This window comes from Rana temporaria, chromosome 5 (genome assembly GCF_905171775.1).
Source record: "Rana temporaria chromosome 5, aRanTem1.1, whole genome shotgun sequence".
In the NCBI taxonomy this organism is placed as follows: Eukaryota; Metazoa; Chordata; class Amphibia; order Anura; family Ranidae; genus Rana; species Rana temporaria.
The window spans coordinates 302,258,273-302,277,696 of NC_053493.1; the positions used below are offsets into that span (position 1 = coordinate 302,258,273).

Below are 19,424 nucleotides of genomic sequence, written 5' to 3' on the forward strand. Positions count from 1 at the left end.
ACATTATCTGAGGGGGAGAAGCCTCCCCCCCCCCCCAAGAATTTACTAAGATTAATGTTTACAGATGATGATCCCAGGAAGGCACTGGTGACATAGCCTTTCCAGGACGAAGCTGTGAGCCCAGGGTTGCCTTACCAGTGCCTCACTCATCCAAGAAAGGCTTTTCCCCTTTTATTTTCTCATGGTGATCTAGCCAGTAACACACTTTGGAGCAGATCCACAGAAGAATTACGCCGGCGTATCTATTGATACGCCGCGTAATTTTAACCACTTCCTTACTGGGCACTTAAACCCCCTTCCTGCCCAGAGGACTTTTTACAATTCGGCACTGCGTCGCTTTAACTGACAATTGCGCGGTCGTGCAACGTGGCTCCCAAACAAAATTGACGTCCTTTTTTTCCCACAAATAGAGCTTTCTTTTGGTGGTATTTGATCACCTCTGCGGTTTTTATTTTTTGCGCTATAAACAAAAATAGAGCGACAATTTTGAAAAAAAAAATAAAAAAAATTTAATTGTTGCTGTAATAAATGGCTCAATTTTTTAAAAAAAAACATTTTTTATCCTCAGTCTAGGCCGATACGTATTCTACATATTTTTAGTAAATAAAAAAAAATCGCAATAAGTGACTGGTTTGCGCAAAAGTTATAGCGCCTACAAAATAAAGGACAGAATTATTATTTTTCTATTATTATTTTTTTTACTAGTTATGGCGGCGATCTGCGACATTTATTGCGACTGCGACATTATGGCGGACACATCGGACACATTTTTGGCGCCATTCACATTTATACTGCAATCAGTGCTATAAATATGCACTAATTACTGTATAAATGTGACTGGCAGGGAAGGGGTTAACACTAGGGGGTGAGGAAGGGGTTAATGTGTACCCTAATATTAGTGTTCTAACTGTGGGGGAAGGGGGGTGACTGGGGGGGGTGACCGATCTGTGTCTCTATGTACAAGAGACACAGATCCGTCTCCTCTCTCCCCTGACAGCACCGCTGTCTGCGAGAGCCGGGAATGAGAGATGATCTCATATGTAAACATATGAGATCATCTCTCATTGGCCGCACAGATCGCCTAGGAAACGGCCGCTCCGATTGGCCCTTCACGGCGATCTGTGACTGGCTGTGTCCGAGGGACACGGCCAGTACAGAAGTTCCCCGCCGCGCGCTCGGGAGCGCGCGCGGGGAACGTGGAAATGAGCTGCCGTCAATTGACGGCGGCTCAGAGATTTAGAACCACCCTGCGGCCGTCAATAGTCGTACGGCCGTAGGGAAGTGGTTAAAGTTCCCGCGTCGTATCTTTGTTTTGTATCTACAAAACAAGATACGACTGCATCTGGGATCGATCCGACAGGCGTACGTCTTAGTACGCCGTCGGATCTTAGGTGCATTTTTCCGCCGGCCGCTTGGTGGCGTTTCCGTTGAATTCCGCGTCGAGTATGCAAATTAGCTAGTTACGGCGATCCATGAACGTACGTCCGGCCGGCGCATTTTTTTACGTTGTTTGCGTTCGGCTTTTTCCGGCGTAAATGTTAAAGCTGCTATATGGTGGCATACTCGATGTTAAGTATGGCTGTCAGTTCCCGCGTCAAAATTTGAATTTTTTACTTTGTTTGTGTAAGTCGTTCGCGAATAGGGATTTGCGTAGAATGACGTCACCGTCGTAAGCATTGGCTTGTTCTGGTTTAATTTCGAGCATGCGCACTGGGATACCCAGTGCCCAGTTTAAAAAAAAAAACGTCATTTACGTTGGGTCACAACGTATTTACATAAAACACGCCCCATCACAACGATTTAAATTGCGCGCCCTTACACCGCCAAAGATACACTACGTCGCCGTAACTTACGGGGCGGATTCTTTGAGGATTCGAAGAAAAAAAAAGTTACGGCGGCGTAGTGTATCTTGGATACGCTACACCCGGCAGAATAATGCGCCGCTGACTGTGGTTCTACCCCTTTCTGTCTTAGGGTGTCTGCATTCTAGATGGAGGACTAACATGGACAATTTTGGACAGCAGCATTGTCCATCTTGGAAGAGGGAAGTATAAAGCCCCATACACACGGTCTGACTTTTTGACAACAAACTTCAAAATGAGCAGGTTTTCCAATAAATCCTACCGTGTGTACGCTCCATCGGACAAACTTTTTTGGTTCTCATCGGACATAAGTTTGCTCTGCAAACGGAAAACTTTTCGACAACAAAAGTCCTATCGTGTGTACAGAAGTCCATTGGACTTTTGTCCAAAGTACAAACACGTATGCTCGGAACCAATGTTAAAATCAACCAACAATAGCAGAAGTTGACCAAAGGGTGGCCGTAAAGAGCTGAAAAAAACGTGATTTTGGGAAAGTTTGCAAAAAAAATTCTGCCGTGTGTATGCATACCAAGTTCACGGCCAATGCCCTTCAAACAAAAATCCACGGAAAAGTTTGTTTTGAAGTCCGACCGTGTGTATGAGGCTTGACCAGCTATAAACAGTTGGTTACAGCACAGGTTTTGATTTTCCCTTTTTAGGGATAAATGTTTACCATAAATGAAGAAAGACTGACCGTTGTAAACACTCTGTGTTAAACGATTTGTCTCAACTAGAGGTCGACTGATATATCGGCTGATTTTTGGGAATTTTTAATCGACAACGGGCGATTAGCTTATGCAATAGCCGGTTCACACAGGGGCGATCCGACTTACGGGGCGACTCGGCGCGACTTCAAATGACTTCAGCGTGACTTGCAAATTACTTCTGTAATAGAAGTCAACGCAAGTCGCCTGAAGTCTCCCTGTCAGAGCGACTTGAGTCTCTCCTATCTGGGCAGCCTGCCATGTCTGAGAACATCGCTGATAAAGAAGCAAAGAGATGCAATGTTTCTACTTATTAAAGGAATGAACTCTGGTGTGTAGAAGATCTCAGTTTAACCATTTTAACAATAAATATTTTCTGACATGTGTTGCTTACAAGTAAAAATCCAGTATTTTCTGCTAGAAAATCACTTAGAACCCCCCAAACATTATATAAGTGTGTGTGTGTGTGTGTGTGTGTGTGATATATTTTAGCAGAGACCCTAGAGAATAAAATGGTGGAAATGGTTGCAATATTTTATGTCACATGGTATTTGTGCAGTAGTCTTTCAAATGCAATTTATTGGGGAAAAAATACACTTTAATGAATAAAAAAAACTATACAGTTGGCCCAATTTTTTTTCTCATCCAAAGGTTTTGATTACCTGTGTTTGTGTATTTGCATATATTTTTTTTTTTAATCTAAATTATACATACAAGTGCACTGATTGGAGACTTGTGTTTAATAAATGTTTATTTTAATTTAGGACATTTTTTTGTATCACTTCTTATTAATAACATGCCCCGTACAAACGACCGGATTCCGCTCAAGCTTGTCTTGCGTACACACAGTCACACCAAATTCCGATAAGCCAAAAACGCGGTGACGTACAACGAGCCGAGAAAAATTAAGTTCAATGCATCCGAGCATGTGTCAACTTGATTCTGAGCATGCACGTTTTTTTTTGCACGTTGAAATTGCATACAGACGAACGGTTTTCCCACTAGGATTTTTCCTCACGGGGGGGAAAAAAGAGATCCTGCTCTCCTTCCCCCCCCCCGCAGTTTTTCTGTGGGAAAAAGTCAAATGGAGCATACACACGGTCGGGATTCCCGGCCAAAAGCTCTCATCTGACTTTTTCCAACTGGAAAACTGGTCATGTGTACGGGGCATTAGAGTTTGAGATGAAGGGGGAAAAGAAGAAAAAAATCGGCCTAACGTATCGGTCCTAAAAAACCGGCATCATATATCAGCCATCGGCCGCTGCGATTTCTATATATCGGCATCGGTCAGAGAAAAACCCATATCGGTTGACCTCTAGTCTCAACCCTAAAGGCTAGGTTCACACTGATGCGAATTCAAAATCGCGGTAAAATCTTACCGCGATTTCGCGGCTGCGGTTTTTACCGCGAATTTGGACGCGATTTAAGAAACATCTGTGCAGGGTTCAATGTAAATTGTGGCCCGAAATCGCAAAAAGTAGTACAGGAACTACTTTTTGAAATCGGTGCAACGCCGCAGATGCAGCGTCGCACCGATTAGGACGGTGCCATTGCCGGCAAATGCCGCCGATTTAAGATGCGATTTGACATGTGAAATCACATCTCAAATCGTACCAAATCTTACCCAGTGTGAACCTGGGCTTAAAGTGGTTGAAAACCCTCCATATACCCTGTGACGTGATTGGCCTCAAGTGATTAGACAAAAAACAAATGCTCAATGTAGCAGGATGGCGGACACCCCACATTATCTGTATGTGAAGTTCTTGATTCAGCCCAGGTGTTCTCACTTTTTCCGTTTTCGCTTGCTGCATACAAAAAGTACAAGGTGGATTAAGTGTTCCAAATTTGTATTTTCCTTTTATGTTACTGTCTGGTGTATGTTCTTTGAAAGATTAAAAAGTCATTATCACACTACTTATGAATCTTAAATATTTTTTTACTTTTGTTGACGTCTTAATAACAGTATTTTATCTGTCAACTGCCTTTGTATGTGGAAGATATAATTGCACAGGAATTGTGCAGTCCTGTCATTTTATTTTTTTGGAAACCGGGTTTTATGTGATTTATTTTTTATTTATTTTTTGCTTGCACGCATCTGCCAGGCTTAATGCCCATGAATGCATGTAATTCCCACGCAGTGCGGACTGCACAGATCCCACCCCTCCTCTCTGCTCACAGGCAGACCCACCTTTTGGCAGGTGTTGGAGATCTGATAACAGCAGCTGGCGTTTGCATTGATGCATCCCGGATTTCAGCGACCTCCTCTTGATTAGCCAGTTGCTTAGTGACAGAAGAGTTGGCAATATCCTCTTAATATGATGCTGTTTTCGCTTCCTATTAGTTTGGGGTTATTTACTTTTTCTCTTTATCGCATTATTATCTACACAAAGAAGAGCTCTTATTAATGAAAGGTTGTTATATTTATACAGCGAACGCAGTGTTTACTGATTAGAAAACTGGGACAGCAGTGTGGATTTACCTCACAATTAGCTGACCTGTTCTTGTTTTTAGCTTCAAATTCAAATCAATGGGCCAGATTCACATACATTTGCGGCCGTGTAACGTAACCCGTTTACGTTACACCGCCGCAAGTTTTCAGTTTTAGTGCCCGATCCACAAAGCACTTACCTGGAAACTTGCGGCGGTGTATCGTAAATACGTCCGGCGCAAGGCGGGCCAATTCAAATGGGCGTGTGCCATTTAAATTAGGCGCGCTCCCGCGCCGGACCTACTACGTATGCTCTGTTTCGCAATTCCCGTCGTGCTTTGCGCGCAGTGACGTCATTTTTTCGAACGGTGACGCTCGTAGCGTAATTCTGTATTCCCGGACGGCTTACGCAAACGACGTTCATTTTTAAATTTCGACGCGGGAACGACGGCCATACTTTATCAATAAACAAGTTTTATCAATAAACAATCCAACTTATACAGACAGGTTAGAGCCCAGTTTTGGGCAAAAATGTACCTCCCCTTCTGAAGCGCACACCTTTTCAGACAGGCGATGTGGGGTGGAGAGGGCGCTGCCTTCACACATACAAACAGGCACGTTGGTTGGAGCCAGTTTGTGTGTGACTGGAATGCTGTACCTGGGCGCAAACTGTCTGCATCTTGGGCCAGCAGATTGGCGGTTACATGTGAGCAGCAGTGGCACATGTCAGCTTAATACTGATTTGTACTAAAGTCATGGCTGTTGGCACACACTGTGTGCCTATTTGCTGTTGAGAAACGCTAATCTTCACCGCTGGCTGCCCCATATCGCGTGCCTGGATGAGTCTGCCTCCTGTGACCCTTGCTGTTTCCTGGTGTGTAGGACTGGTAAACCAGCACTACAGTTACACCCATGCCAGCCGAGGCATCGGCAATCCCTTGGCAGTGACATCTCCGCTGAGATTCCTCTTCTGCATCCTGAGAGGACCCCGCTGACGCCAACAGGGAGGGAGTATAGTTTTAACCATTTCCATACCGGGCCTATTTTGGCACTTCTCTCTTGCATGTAAAAAACATCTTTTTGAAAATTACTTGGAACCCCCAAACAATTATATATTTTAGCAGAGTTCCTAGGGAATAAAATGGAGGTCGTGGCAAATTCTTATGTGGCACAGTGTTCGCACAAAATTTCTCAAAAGCGTTTAAAAAAAAAAAGTTTCATGAATTTTAAAAATGGCAAAACAGTAAAGTTAGTCCCATTTTATTTATTTTTTTGTATAATGTGAAAGATGATGTTATGCCGAGTAAATAGATACCTAACATGTCACGCTTTAGAATTGCGCACACTTGTGGAATGGCGCCAAACTTTGGTACTTCAAAATCTCCATAGACGATGCTTGAATTTACAGGTTACCAGTTTAGAGTCAAAGAGGAGGTCTAGTCCTAGAATGGTTGCTTTTGCTCTACCACTCGCGGCAATAGCTCACATGTGTGATTTGAACGCCGCTTCCATATGCGGGCGTGACTTGCATGTGCGTTTGCATCTGTGCGCGAGCACGCGGGGACAAGGGCACTTTAAAAAAAAAAAAAAAAAGTTTTTTATTATTGTTCATTTTACTTAAAAAAATTATATTTTGTACACTTTTTTTCCCTTTTATATATATTTTTTTTATCACCTTATTCCAATTGCAAGGAATGTAGTAAACATCCCTAGTAATAGAAAAGGTGCACGACAGGTCCTCTTTATGGAGATATCTGGGGTCTAGAAGAGGGCATGAGGCCTAAATTGTCTCTCGTAAAAGGAAAACATTGAGGTTGGGTTCACACGTGCGGCCGCGGTTCTCAGCATGTTGTCCTGTGCGTCCCAGTTTACCGATTCAGGTGCGAATCCGGTCTGAATTTTTGTCTGAATTCACACCTGAACCGCACCCAAACACGCACAGGACCCTTTTAGAATGTGGTCCGCGGCCGCCCCGGACATGTGTGAACCAGGGCTAACGTTTATTTTTGCTTTTTCTGCCTCTGTTTCATTGCTGTAATGCTCGCTATGCTGTTGATACACTGAAATGGCAATTATATGCTTATGACTGTTGTAAGCATGGATGTCATATAATCGTTTTATTTTAAGGGGTATGTTTTTTACAAATGAGCATAGTGTTTTTCTGCTGCCAAGAAAACAATGCTAATTGGGACTGTGTATAGTAGAAGCGTGTACCTGTCGCTGGACTGGAGAATAATTGTATTTAATGTTCATTTCCCAAGGCGTTAAACACTTCTCTCATTGTTTCTATAAGATTGAAGATTATACGGGAAAGTGCGTGTGGTCTGGTGGTGCTGGAAAAAAATTGCATCACCCCAATTTAAATGTGCTGCGCTGGGTTTAACTTTTCTTCATGCAGTTACAGGTCACAGTTCAATGTTAGTGTACATGACTATGGACGCTTTTAATATCAGGGTGGATTTGATTATATCGATTTTGCGGCAATGACACAACAAGGTGAGGGACGTAGCGGCAGCAGGTGACTGAATGTCCGCTAACAGGCGCTGCCATGATGGATCTGAAATGACAGGTGCTCTTTAACCATTTTGCTGGTCAATGACCGGGCCACTTTTTGCGATTCGGCACTGCGTCGCTTTAACTGACAATTGCGCGGTCGTGCGACGTGGCTCCCAAACAAAATTGGTGTCCTTTTTTTCCCACAAATAGAGCTTTCTTTTGGTGGTATTTGATCACCTCTGCGGTTTTTATTTTTTGCGCTATAAACAAAAATAGAGCGACAATTTTGAAAAAAAATGAATATTTTTTACTTTTTGCTATAATAAATATCCCCCAAAAATATATATAAAAAAACTTTTTTTTTCCCCTCAGTTTAGGCCGATATGTATTCTTCTACATTTTTTACGTAAAAAAATCGCAATAAGCATTTACTGATTTTTTTTTTTTATCGGTACTGTGACATTATGGCAGACACTTCGAACACTTTTGACACATTTTTGGGATCATTGGCATTTTTATAGCGATCAGTGCTATAAAAATGCATTGTTTACTGTAAAAATGTCACTGGCAGGAAAGGGGTTAACACTAGGGGGTGAGGAAGGGGTTAATTATGTTCCCTAGGTGTGTTCTAACTGAAGGGGGGGTGGGACTGACTAGGGGAAATGACAGATCGCTGTTCATACATTGTATGAACAGACAATCGGTAATTTCTCCCCCTGACAGGATCGGGAGCTGTGTGTTTACACACACAGCTCCCTGTTCACGCTCTGTAACGAGCGATCGTGGGTGCCCGGCGGTAATCGCGCCCGCCGGGCACGCGCACGGCACCAGGGGCGCGTGTGCGCCCCTAGTGGACGAAATGCAAAATCACGTAATATTACGTGATTTTGCGCAGCCGAGCCGACCTGCGGCGGCTGGTCGGCAAGCGGTTAAATGTAAGCACTTATTGAGTGAGTGAGTGAAAAACTTATATAGCGCAACACATGCGAACTGCCTCTGGGCACTTGGTATCCATTCCCTGGGCCCTCAGAATGGATACTGGTAGTTAGAATGCTGGTAGTTAGAATCTTTAATATTTGCAAACAAAATTAATGTTTCCTTTTCAGAATAATAAGCTGTCAGTTTAGTAAAAACAGTCTTGCATAAGAATCTTCTCTTCACTTGTGTCGTATTAAGACCGCTCTCATAAGGAAACATTGCATATGATATGCCATGCGACTTGGGGTCTCACAAGTCAGGTCCTATGTCCTATGTTGAAGCAGTGTGAACCGAGCCTTAAAACTGAACTGCAGGCAGGGATTTTATTGAATGTGTATAAAAGTGCTTTATTGCCTTTTAGCGAATCTGTTCCTATTTGCATGTATTGGGTATTCTGGCAGTCAGAAACCCATACTTGCATGTATAGGCTTCTGTCCTCTTAACACTTGATTAAAGTTGTAGTAAACTCCGTTTTACCACTTTTACCTACAGAGAAGCATATAAGGCGGCTTACCTGTAGGTGCAGTGAATATCTCCTAAACTCACACTGGAGATATTCAGCATGCATGCAGCCAGTGATGTTACCCGCGCATGCGCTCTGACGATTCAGCATACCGCGCTGGACCTTCAAAACACATGCTGTAAGTGGGCGGAGGCCACTAAACCGGGTGAACCGGGTGAAGATGGAAGCTGTCTCAGCAGTTACAGCTTGCCGCGGGAGGGCTTTGTTTTAAGGGCAAGTCTCTCATAATGTGCTAGTATGCTGTGCATACTAGCACATTATAACATTGCCTTGCAGGGAAATTTTTTCTTTTTCTTTTAACTGCTGTTTACTACCGATTTAAGAAAACTGGTGGCCACTTTGCACTCTAACCTCTGGCTGGTGGGCTTCCTCACTGTAGTTCACTTTGCAGCAAGCGGTGACTCCGTTCAGTCCCCAGAGGCTGTAGTGGGTGGATCAGTCTGCACTGCCCACTGTAACTAGTGTCCCCTTTGGAAGAATACTTCTCTATTCCAGTTCTGGTGACAACCAAACTTTGGGATTTTCGTTCACCTTCACTCTCGGTGATAACAGCAAACAAGACAAATAGAATCTCGCTAACGGGCACAGACAGAAAAAAAAAACAACTGATGCCCCGCACACATGACCGGTTTTCCCATCAGAAAAACCCAGATGAGAGCTTTTGGCTGGGAATCCCGACCGTGTGTATGCTCCATCTGACTTTTTCCTACAGGAAAACTGCCGGGGAAAAAAAGCAGGATCTCGTTTTTCCCGTCAGGAAAAAATCCTAGTGGGAAATTCTATTTCTCGTCTCGTCGTAGTGTTGTACGCCACCGTGTTCTTAACGCTCTAAAGTTTTAGAGTGACAGTGTGTATGCAAGGCAGGCTTGAGAGGCATTCCGTCAGGAAAACCATCGTTTTTTTTTTCCGACTGGAAAACCGATCGTGTGTACGGGGCATTACAGTTGTTCTAGTCCACCCCCGTTCTATCCAAAATAAAAACAAATCTCTTTAGTTATACTGTAATTAAAAAAGCTGCATTAACATCAAGAGAAGCTCTCTGTATTGTGTTTTTATTATAACGGAGAAGTAGTCATCACTTAAAACATTTCTACTTGACTTTCCCTGTTTGACCTCCGTCTTTCCGCAAACTAACCAAATAACGAGGCAGAGTGCCAAAAACTGTGTTTTGTTTTCTTCTCTACTGACATAAAACAGGCGTGTTGCAAAATTGGTGAAGTTGTTAAACTCAGCAAAACGAAGTCAAAGACCCTCATCCGGAGCAAGGCTAAGTTTATCCCAAACACAAAATGTTGCCTATACTAACCGAGTTTTAGTTATGTTTAGAAAATCTGCGTGGTTTCTGCCTTGTCTTCCTGTCCCGTGTACCCCGGTCAGCAGAAGGTGCTGATAAGCCTCTGATAATAAATAGAATATTGGTATCCTGGCTGGATGTGTGGAGGGGAGGCATTATTGTTTTAGGAAAACATTGCTGATCGGATGAAAACAACTTCCCTGACTTCTCACTCTTGTGTATTGAGCGTTTACCAAGATTGCTTCATTTTAATCCTATCTATACTTCTACTTCCCTTCATTGCAGGCAAAATGAATTTATAGCTTTGTAGATAGGAAGGTTGAAAGAATGAGAATAGTTTTATTAAAATAAAACCCATTCTTTAAAGAACATGTCAAACCAAAGCTCTCCTCCCATGAAAGCTTCTATTACTGCTGCAGAAGCTGGAGTGTCACTCTTCCCGAATCGTTCTTCATAATGACAATAGTAAGCCTCTAGAGCAGGGGTCGTCAACCCCCGGTCCGCGGCCCAAAGCCGGACTGCACCGCCTCTCCAGCCGGGCCGCAAAGCACAGGACACATTGGCGGGTCGTACCGCCGCTATATCCGGGGAGATCCATTGGAAATTCAGCTGCCCGAGCAGAGAAATGACGCCATCTGATGGGCACCGAAAGGTGGCACGCACTGATATGTGGCACACAATGATGGCTGGCACTGATAGGTGGCACTGACTGATGGCTAGCAGTGGTACTGGCTGGATGGGCACTGATGGATGGCACTAACAGATGTCACTGAGCATTGATGGATGGCTGTCACTTATAGGCAGGAATGATTTTATTTTTCTATGCTGCCTATGTGATGCCCATCTTGGTACACCCTGCACTCGGCCTCAATAAAGCAGCAACGGAAATCTTGTTACACCCAGCCCGAACTACATGGGCTGGCATACTGTGACCAAGTGCAGGGTGTACCAAGATGGGCGTCGCAGATTTTCGAACACTGACAGTGTACCCGTGATAATGCACCCCCCCCCCCCCTGTACTGCGCAGTGCTTGCGCAGTACGAACTACAACGGGGCCGCCAGAAATAACCGAAGATAAATACCTCAGAGTCAGCTGAACACGGCTCCTAATGGGAGTGCTAGCAAGCTTTAACAGGCTTTCAACAAACATCAAGAAGTGCTGAAGCCTGCTAGCAGCTTGTTTTAAAGTGGCAATCATTCTTTGACACCTTTCAGGGGGGAGGGGGGTGCAGATACCTGTCTAAAGACAGGTATTTGCACCCACTTCCGGCCACACGCTACGGGCAAAAGACGGGCATTCCGTCACATCCCGTCTGTCGCCCGTTGTGTGCTGGGAACACTCGGCTCCCAGCACACAGCGTGTGAGCCAATCGGCGGGCGCATCGCGACTCGCGCATGCGCCGTAGGGAACCGGGCAGTGAAGCCGCAGCGCTTAACTTCCTGGTTCCCTCAGCGTGGATGGCGGGGGGAGCAGCAGAGTGACGAGCGATCGCTCGTGCTCTGCTGCGATTAGCGCTGGACTCCAGGACAGGTAAGTGTCCTTATATTAAAAGTCAGCAGCTGCAGTATTTGTAGCTGCTGGCTTTTAATATTTTGTTCCCATGGCACATCCGCTTTAAGTATCACTTTAAGTAGGTTTTATTATATTAACCTTTTCATTTTAATCCGCAGCCTGGTTTTAGAGCTACCCAAAAAAGTTTACATTTATTTTACAACCATGACAATAGTAGTACGTTTTTTTTTCACAGGATCTCCCATAAGCATTATTCCCCTGTAATCATCTCTTTGCCTTTTTGAGTAGCACTGTTTTTGTATACTAAGCTAAACTAAGCCCATCTACACGAGCATGAATAAATACCCTTTCACTGAGCTGGTGGATGTTGGAGACCTTGTGCTCCACCACCTCCTGTTTTAAGGATGTCCCGCAGATGCTCAATAGGGTTTAGGTCTGGAGACATTTTTGGCCAGTCCATCATCTTTACCCTCAACTTCTTTAGCAAGGCAGTGGTCGTCTTAGAGGTGTGTTTGGGGTTGTTATGTTGGAATACTGCCCTGCGGTCCAGTCTTTGAAGGGAGGGGATCATGCTCTGCCTTAGTGTGTCACAGTACATGTTGGCATTCATGGTTCCCTCAATGAACTGTAGCTCCCCAGTGCCGGCAGCACTCATGCAGCCCCAGACCACAACACTTCCACCACCATGCTTGACTGTAGGCAAGACACACTTGTCTTTGTACTCCTCACATGGTTGCCGCCACACACACTTGACACTATCTGAACCAAATAAATGAATCTTGGTCTCATCAGACCACAGGACATGGTTCCAGTAATCAATGTCCTTAGTCTGCTTGTCTTCAGCAAACTGTTTGCGGGCTTTCTTGTGCATCATCTTTAGAAGAGACTTCCTTCTGGGACGACAGCCATGCAAATCAATTTGATGCACTGTGCGGCGTATGGTCTGAGCACTGATAGGCTGACCCTCCACCCCTTCAACCTCTGCAGCAATGCTGGAAGCACTCGTACATCTATCCCAAAGACAACCTCTGGATATGACGCTGAGCACGTCCACTCAACTTCTTTGGTCGACCATGGCGAGGCTTGTTCTGAGTGGAACCTGTCCTGTTAAACCGCTGTATGGTCTTGGCCATCGTGCTGCAGCTCAGATTCAGGGTCTTGGAAATCTTCTTATAGCCTAGGCCAACTTTATGTAGATCTACAATTTTTTTTTTTTTTTTTTTTTTTTTTAGATCCTCAGAAAGTTGTTTGCCATGAGGTGCCATGTTGAACTTCCAGTGACCAGTATGAGAGAGTGAGAGCGATTTAACACCAAATGTAAAAAATTTAAAACGCCTGCTCCACATTCACAGGGAAAATGGCGAATTGTGCCCAATTTGGACATTTTCACTTAGGGGTGTACTCACTTTTGTTGCCAACGGTTCAGACATTAATGGCTGTGTGTTGAGTTATTTTGAGGAGACAGCAAATTTACAGTATTATACAAGCTGTACACTCACTACTTTACATAGTAACAAAGTTAAATTTCTTCAGTGTTGTCACATGTAAAGATATAATACAAACATGTGAGGGGTGTATTCACTTTTGTGAGATACTGTGTGTGTGTGTGTGTGTGTGTGTGTGTGTGTGTATGTATGATATTATATATATATATATATATATATATATATATATATATATATATATATAATATAAATATGTGTGTGTGTGTGTAATTATATATATTTATTTATTTATTTATTTATTTATTTATTTATTTATTATTATTTACATGCCTGTAAACTCCTCTACCTTTTTTAACTCCTGAAAATGCCTATAGTGTGCATGTACACATTGGATAACATGAAGAGGCCTTAAAGTGGAGGTTCACCCGGAAATGTAAATTTTTAACATTAGATTGACGCTCATTTTGCCAAGGGGAATCGGCTAGTTTTTTTTAAAACAAAGCAGTACTTACCGTTTTAGAGAGCGATCTTCTCCGCCGCTTCCGGGTATGGACTGCGGGACTGGGCGTTTCTATTTGATTGACAGTCTTCCGACAGGCTTCCGACGGTCGCATCTATCGCGTCACGATTTTCCGAAAGTAGCCGAATGTCGGTGCGCAGGCGCCGTATAGAGCCGCACCAACGTTCGGCTTCTTTCGGCTACTCGTGATGCGATAGATGCGACCGTCGGAAGCCTTTCGGAAGACTGTCAATCAAATAGGAACTCCCAGTCCCGAAGACCATACACGGAAGCGGCGGAGAAGATCGCTCTCTAAAATGATAAATACTGCTTCGTTTTTAAAAAAACTACCCGATTCCCCTAGACAAAAATGAGCATGAATCTAATGTTAAAAAAAATTTTTCGGGTGAACTCCCGCTTTAACATGCAGAGAAAATAAAAGTTCAAAACGGCTCAATTTCTCAAAAAAGCAGCTTCTTTGCTCTCCAGTATGCATGAGGCCTAATATGTGAATTTTGTGCCGCGCAGATGTGTGTTAAATAAGTTCCTTTCTGAAAGGCATTGTGTGCTAAGTGGGTGCTGTAATGCTATTACATATTGTTGGTATTACATCAGCCTGTTCACGGATGTGCCTTTTCACCTACCTTTTCATAAAACCTTGTTTCTCTTTCCAGCAATTTTTTTTTTCTCTTCTTTAATCTTATTTAAGATGAGCTGGAGCTTTCGTGTGAAAAGGTTGCAAGCGTCGCTTGAATAAAAACAAACCGTGGCGGCCTCAGTACCAAAGCCAATCATTGTCAGTCAATTAATTGTTGCCAGCGTACACAGGGGCTCTGAAAGCATTTGTTGACAGAACAATACAAGGGAGGCCAGAATAGAGAGCGGGCCTGGGAGAGTTGGCAACGTATCAACTTTACATTAGATTGCACATGTCACTTCACAAGTGCAGCACAAACAAGTTTTTCTTCACTTTATCATTCTGCAGAGGAAAATATAATCTGTAGCTCACTCCTACATAATAGCAGGCTTTCGTAAATGTCATATTTGTCAAGCTGCTAAAAAAAGACAGACAGGTCTTTGTAATAAGATTGATTGCGCTGCTACGCCGCTAAGATTCACTGCACTATTGCACAGAACTTGCAGCTTATCTTGTGGTTCAGCATTGGGCATGATAATTATAAAAGATCATGCAATGGCGCAGCCATATTTCATGTCCTTCTGTGACCCACGTTACAGCTCCTCTTCTTAATCAGTTGCAAATCCTACGATTACTTACAATTAGCAAGGCTGAGATAGCTGTGTAGTACATCTAATAAGGTCCTCACTCATTTTCGTGCTGTAAAATAGATTCTGTATGAAGGCATACTGCAAGTAAAAACCTAATTCATTTCTGTTTGTTTGGCTAGTTCACATTTACAGTATATGTTCTCTGCAACACAGAGTTTAAAAACTAGGGCTAGAATGGTGGCGAATGGGAATTGTGGTGGCCATTTTTCTCTCCTCTTTTCTTTCTCTCCATTAGGAGCCTTACCAGGTGACCTGTTGCAAGGTTTGAGCGGGAAAAAACTTGGCTCGTGCCTTTCTGGACTTTCCCTGTCCTGGACCCCTATATAAAAGACTGGCTCAATGGCTTCATGCTTGCGTGTTTGCACACTAATGCTCGATTAGCACACAACACCAAGAGACTTCCTACAAACTTTTGATAAATTTGTACAACACCCATTTAAAATTCGTAAGTGGTTCCCCATGACGTTAGATTTATGTTGGAGATGCAATGGGGAAGAAGGAACAGCATACCACATATGTTGGGAATGCGACTTGATACGTCCGTTTTGGCAAAAGGTTTGTGACATAATTAAACGGGATGTAAAGGTAAATGTTTTTTCACCTTAATGCATCCTATGCATTAAGGTGAAAAAACATCCGATGATACCGCCCCCCCCCCCCCCCGCCCCCGTTTTACTTACCTGACCGTTCGAAATTCCCGGGCGCGTCCATGTGATTTTCTTGGGTTCCCAGCCTGGCCATTGATTGGCTAGGCTGGGCGGATTGATAGCAGCGCAGCCATTGGCTGGCGCTGCTGTCAATCACAGCGGATGACGCGGCGTGCTGGGCCGAGTGATACAGTCGGCGGCTACGGCCGCCGCTGTATCACGGGAACTCGCTCGCAAAAGCTTTCCATCATGCGAGCTCGGGGACGGGGACACACTGTGCAAAACGAGCTGCACAGTGGAGGTAAGTATAACATGTTTGTTATTTTAACCACTTAAGCCCCGGACCATTTTGCAGCTAAATGCCCAGGCCAGGTTTAGCGATTCGGCACTGCATCGCTTTAACAGACAATTGCGTGGTCGTGCGACGTGGCTCCCAAACAAAATTGGCGTCCTTTTTTCCCCACAAATAGAGCTTTCTTTTGGTGGTATTTGATCACCTCTGCGGTTTTTATTTTTTGCGCTATAAACAAAAATAGAGCGACAATTTTGAAAAAAATTCAATATTTTTTACTTTTTGCTATAATAAATATCCCCCAAAAACATATATAAATTTTTTTTTTCCTCAGTTCAGGCCGATACGTATTCTTCTACCTATTTTTGGTAAAAAAAATCGCAATAAGCGTTTATCGATTGGTTTGCGCAAAATTTATAGCGTTTACAAAATAGGGGATAGTTTTATTACATTTTTATAAAAAAAAATTTACTACTATTGCCAGCGATCAGCGATTTTTTTTCGCGACTGCGACATTATGGCGGACACATCGGACAATTTTGACACATTTTTGGGACCATTGTCATTTTCACAGCAAAAAATGCATTTAAATTGCATTCTTTATTGTGAAAATGACAGTTGCAGTTTGGGAGTTAACCACAGGGGGCGCTGTAGGGGTTAGTGTTCACTTAGTGTGTGTTTACAACTGTAGGGAGGTGTGGCTGTAGGACTGACATCATCGATCGAGTCTCCCTTATAAAAGGGATCACTCGATCGATACGCCGCCACAGTGAAGCACGGGGAAGCCATGTTTACATACGGCTCTCCTCGTGCTTCAGCCTCGGGGAGCGATCGCGACGGAGCGGCTATAAACGAACGTCGTCCCGGATCGCTCCCCGAGGGAACCCGCCCGCCGCACACAGCGGGGGGGGGTCCCGATCAGACCCCCCACCCGCTAGAAGGCAAGGACGTGTGTATATATACGTCCTTCTGCCTGTCCGTGCCATTCTGCGGACGTAAATAGTCGTGCGGCGGGCGTTAAGTGGTTAACAAGATTTTTACTTAGGCCCTTTTAGACTTATACGACTTGTCCCACGATTTTCGATGGCACAGTAGCATGACAAGTCGTTTCCCATGATTTCCAATGACAACCATTCATATCAGTATGACTTCAAGCTGTTCTGACATCAAAGTAGTCCCTGCACTACTTTGGTCCGATTTCATTGCCACTTACACAGGCATTCCCTGAATTCGTGGCAAAATTGCGGTAAAATTGTGCGACTTTGAAGTCGCAGTAGTGTGAAAAGGGCCTTACTGCTGCAAAAGCCCTAATTCCTAGATATTGAAAAACCACAAAAATACCCACTATTGGAGAATGGCTCCTTAACATACATGATATCTATGGTATGGAGGAAACAAGAGCTATAGCACAGAGAATTTTGTTTTTCGTGGTCTGAGAATCCTTCAGGTGCCTTTTGGCAAGCTTCAGACCAGCTGTCATGTGCCTTTTACTGAGGAGTTCTTGGTCACCTCCCTGAACAAGGCCCTTCTCCCCCGATCGCTCAGTTTGGCGAGGCGGACCATTCTAATAAGAGTCCTGGTGGTTCCAAACTTCTTTCATTTACAGATGATGGAGGCCACTGTGCTCATTGGAAGCTTCAGTGCTGCTGTCTACAGACAATTCATTGCACTTCATGGCTTGGTTTGTGCTCCGACATGCACTGTTAACTGTGGGACCTTATATAGACAGGTGTGTTCCTTTCCAAATCATGTCCAATTAACTCAATTTACTACAGGTGGACTCCAAGTTGTAGAAACATTTCAAGGATGAACATTGGAAACATAGCTTAATTTTGAGTGTCATGGTAAAGGCTGTGATTACTTTTCTAAAATATGATTTAACTAGAAGTTCTCATGCACACTGGACGTTCTAAAAAGTTTTTCAGCGCTTTTTTTTTTTTAAATTAGCATTTTTTCACATTAGCGTTTATTAGACAGAAACCACCTCTCTACTATTAGTAAAGGATAAAAATGTTTAACGCCGGTGAGCTGCGTTTATCAGCGTTTTTTGACGTTAGAGCGTTTTTACAGCTTAAAAACAAATGTCACATGTACAGTTCGGTTTTACCCTGTTAACTGTGTTTTAATAATGAGCTTTTTGTTTTCTTTTTTTTTTCTATTCATGCAGGAGACGTCTGATCTCTCAGCGGTCTTCACTAGAAACACTTGAAGACATTGAAGAAAATGCTCCCTTGCGGAGGTAATTTTAAAATAATCTATTGTATTGGTATTTATAGATAACTTTTTGGCTTTATGTGGTTTTTGGTAGGCTGAATGAACATGCTGTTCTTATGTTTGGTCGTCATCCTAGGGATGGCCTTTAAAGTGGATGTAAACCCACTCTCATCCTTTCTAAACTACTGCCATAGTGCTGATCTATAAGGATATACATGCCTCCTGCATGTATCCTTACCTGTCAAATGTCTCCCCTCTGTCTGTTATAAGAACTGAAAAACTGCAGATTCTGTGGGTGGATGTGTTGTCTGAAGCTCTGTGGGTGGAGTCGTGATGTCGGTAGACTCCCCGCCCTCCTCTACACTCCCCTTGTCAACATGCATTTTTTCCTGTGTATTTCTTACACTGAATTCTGCTATGATCACTAACATCCAGTCAAAAACCAGAAAAGTAACCACATGACTTCAGAAATGGAGTGGGGGTGGGAATTAAAAAAATAATGGCTGTCTCCAGGCTAGTGCATGAGATATGTAAATAACCTGTCACTCACAGCAAGGAGGCGGAACGGACTAAGGTTTTTCTCTGTAAGTCCGTTTTATTTCACTGAATAATAAAAGAGGATTGCTCAGAGCTGGATTAACTCTGTGTGGCAAGACTGGGCACAGATGATAGGAAATCGCATACCCTACATTGTGCCTTTAAAAATTGGGGTTTACATCCACGTTTCTTTATATAAGAAACAAAATGCTGTATGTAAATTATCTGCCAGCCTATAAAATACCTTTATTTTTAATTGGTGCACTGAAATATAACTTGTCTCGTTGTTTTCGGTGGCCATCAGCATTGCATTTTTTCAAGATTTATTCGATTTTTTTTTTTTTTAAACAAAATCATGGGTAAAATAACTTGTTAAGCAAGATCTACTTTTACCTAGAGTTCTGAAGAGCACTCACTATTAGAGTTGCAAAATTAGCTTTGAGATCATACATTTCAATAAAACAGGCCTGCTGGTCTGGGAATATGAGCTGGCAAATATTGATACTATGAAAACCAAAGAAAAAAAAAATCCAGATTACGTTGCTTTATGTAAAAATGACATGTTTCTCCAGGAACTTAGAGTAAGGGCTCTTTCACACGGAGCGGATCCGTATTGATCCGCTCCGTTAGCCCGTTTGGCTCAGCAGGGATTCCTCCGTAAATCCCAGCTGAGCTGTCGGCAGACAGGGCGGTCCCCGCACACAG

The 19,424-nt window shown here is 43.4% G+C and overlaps 1 protein-coding gene across 2 annotated transcripts in view; it reads left to right on the forward strand.

Moving 5' to 3' along the window:
• Positions 1-19,424, forward strand: part of CABLES1 (Cdk5 and Abl enzyme substrate 1) — a 123,017-nt gene that overhangs the window by 60,520 nt on the left and 43,073 nt on the right. For both annotated transcript variants that reach the window (XM_040354067.1, XM_040354066.1), the window contains exon 2: positions 18,136-18,207. In XM_040354067.1, coding sequence (XP_040210001.1) covers positions 18,136-18,207 — 72 coding nt within the window. The remainder of the gene's footprint in view (positions 1-18,135; positions 18,208-19,424) is intronic.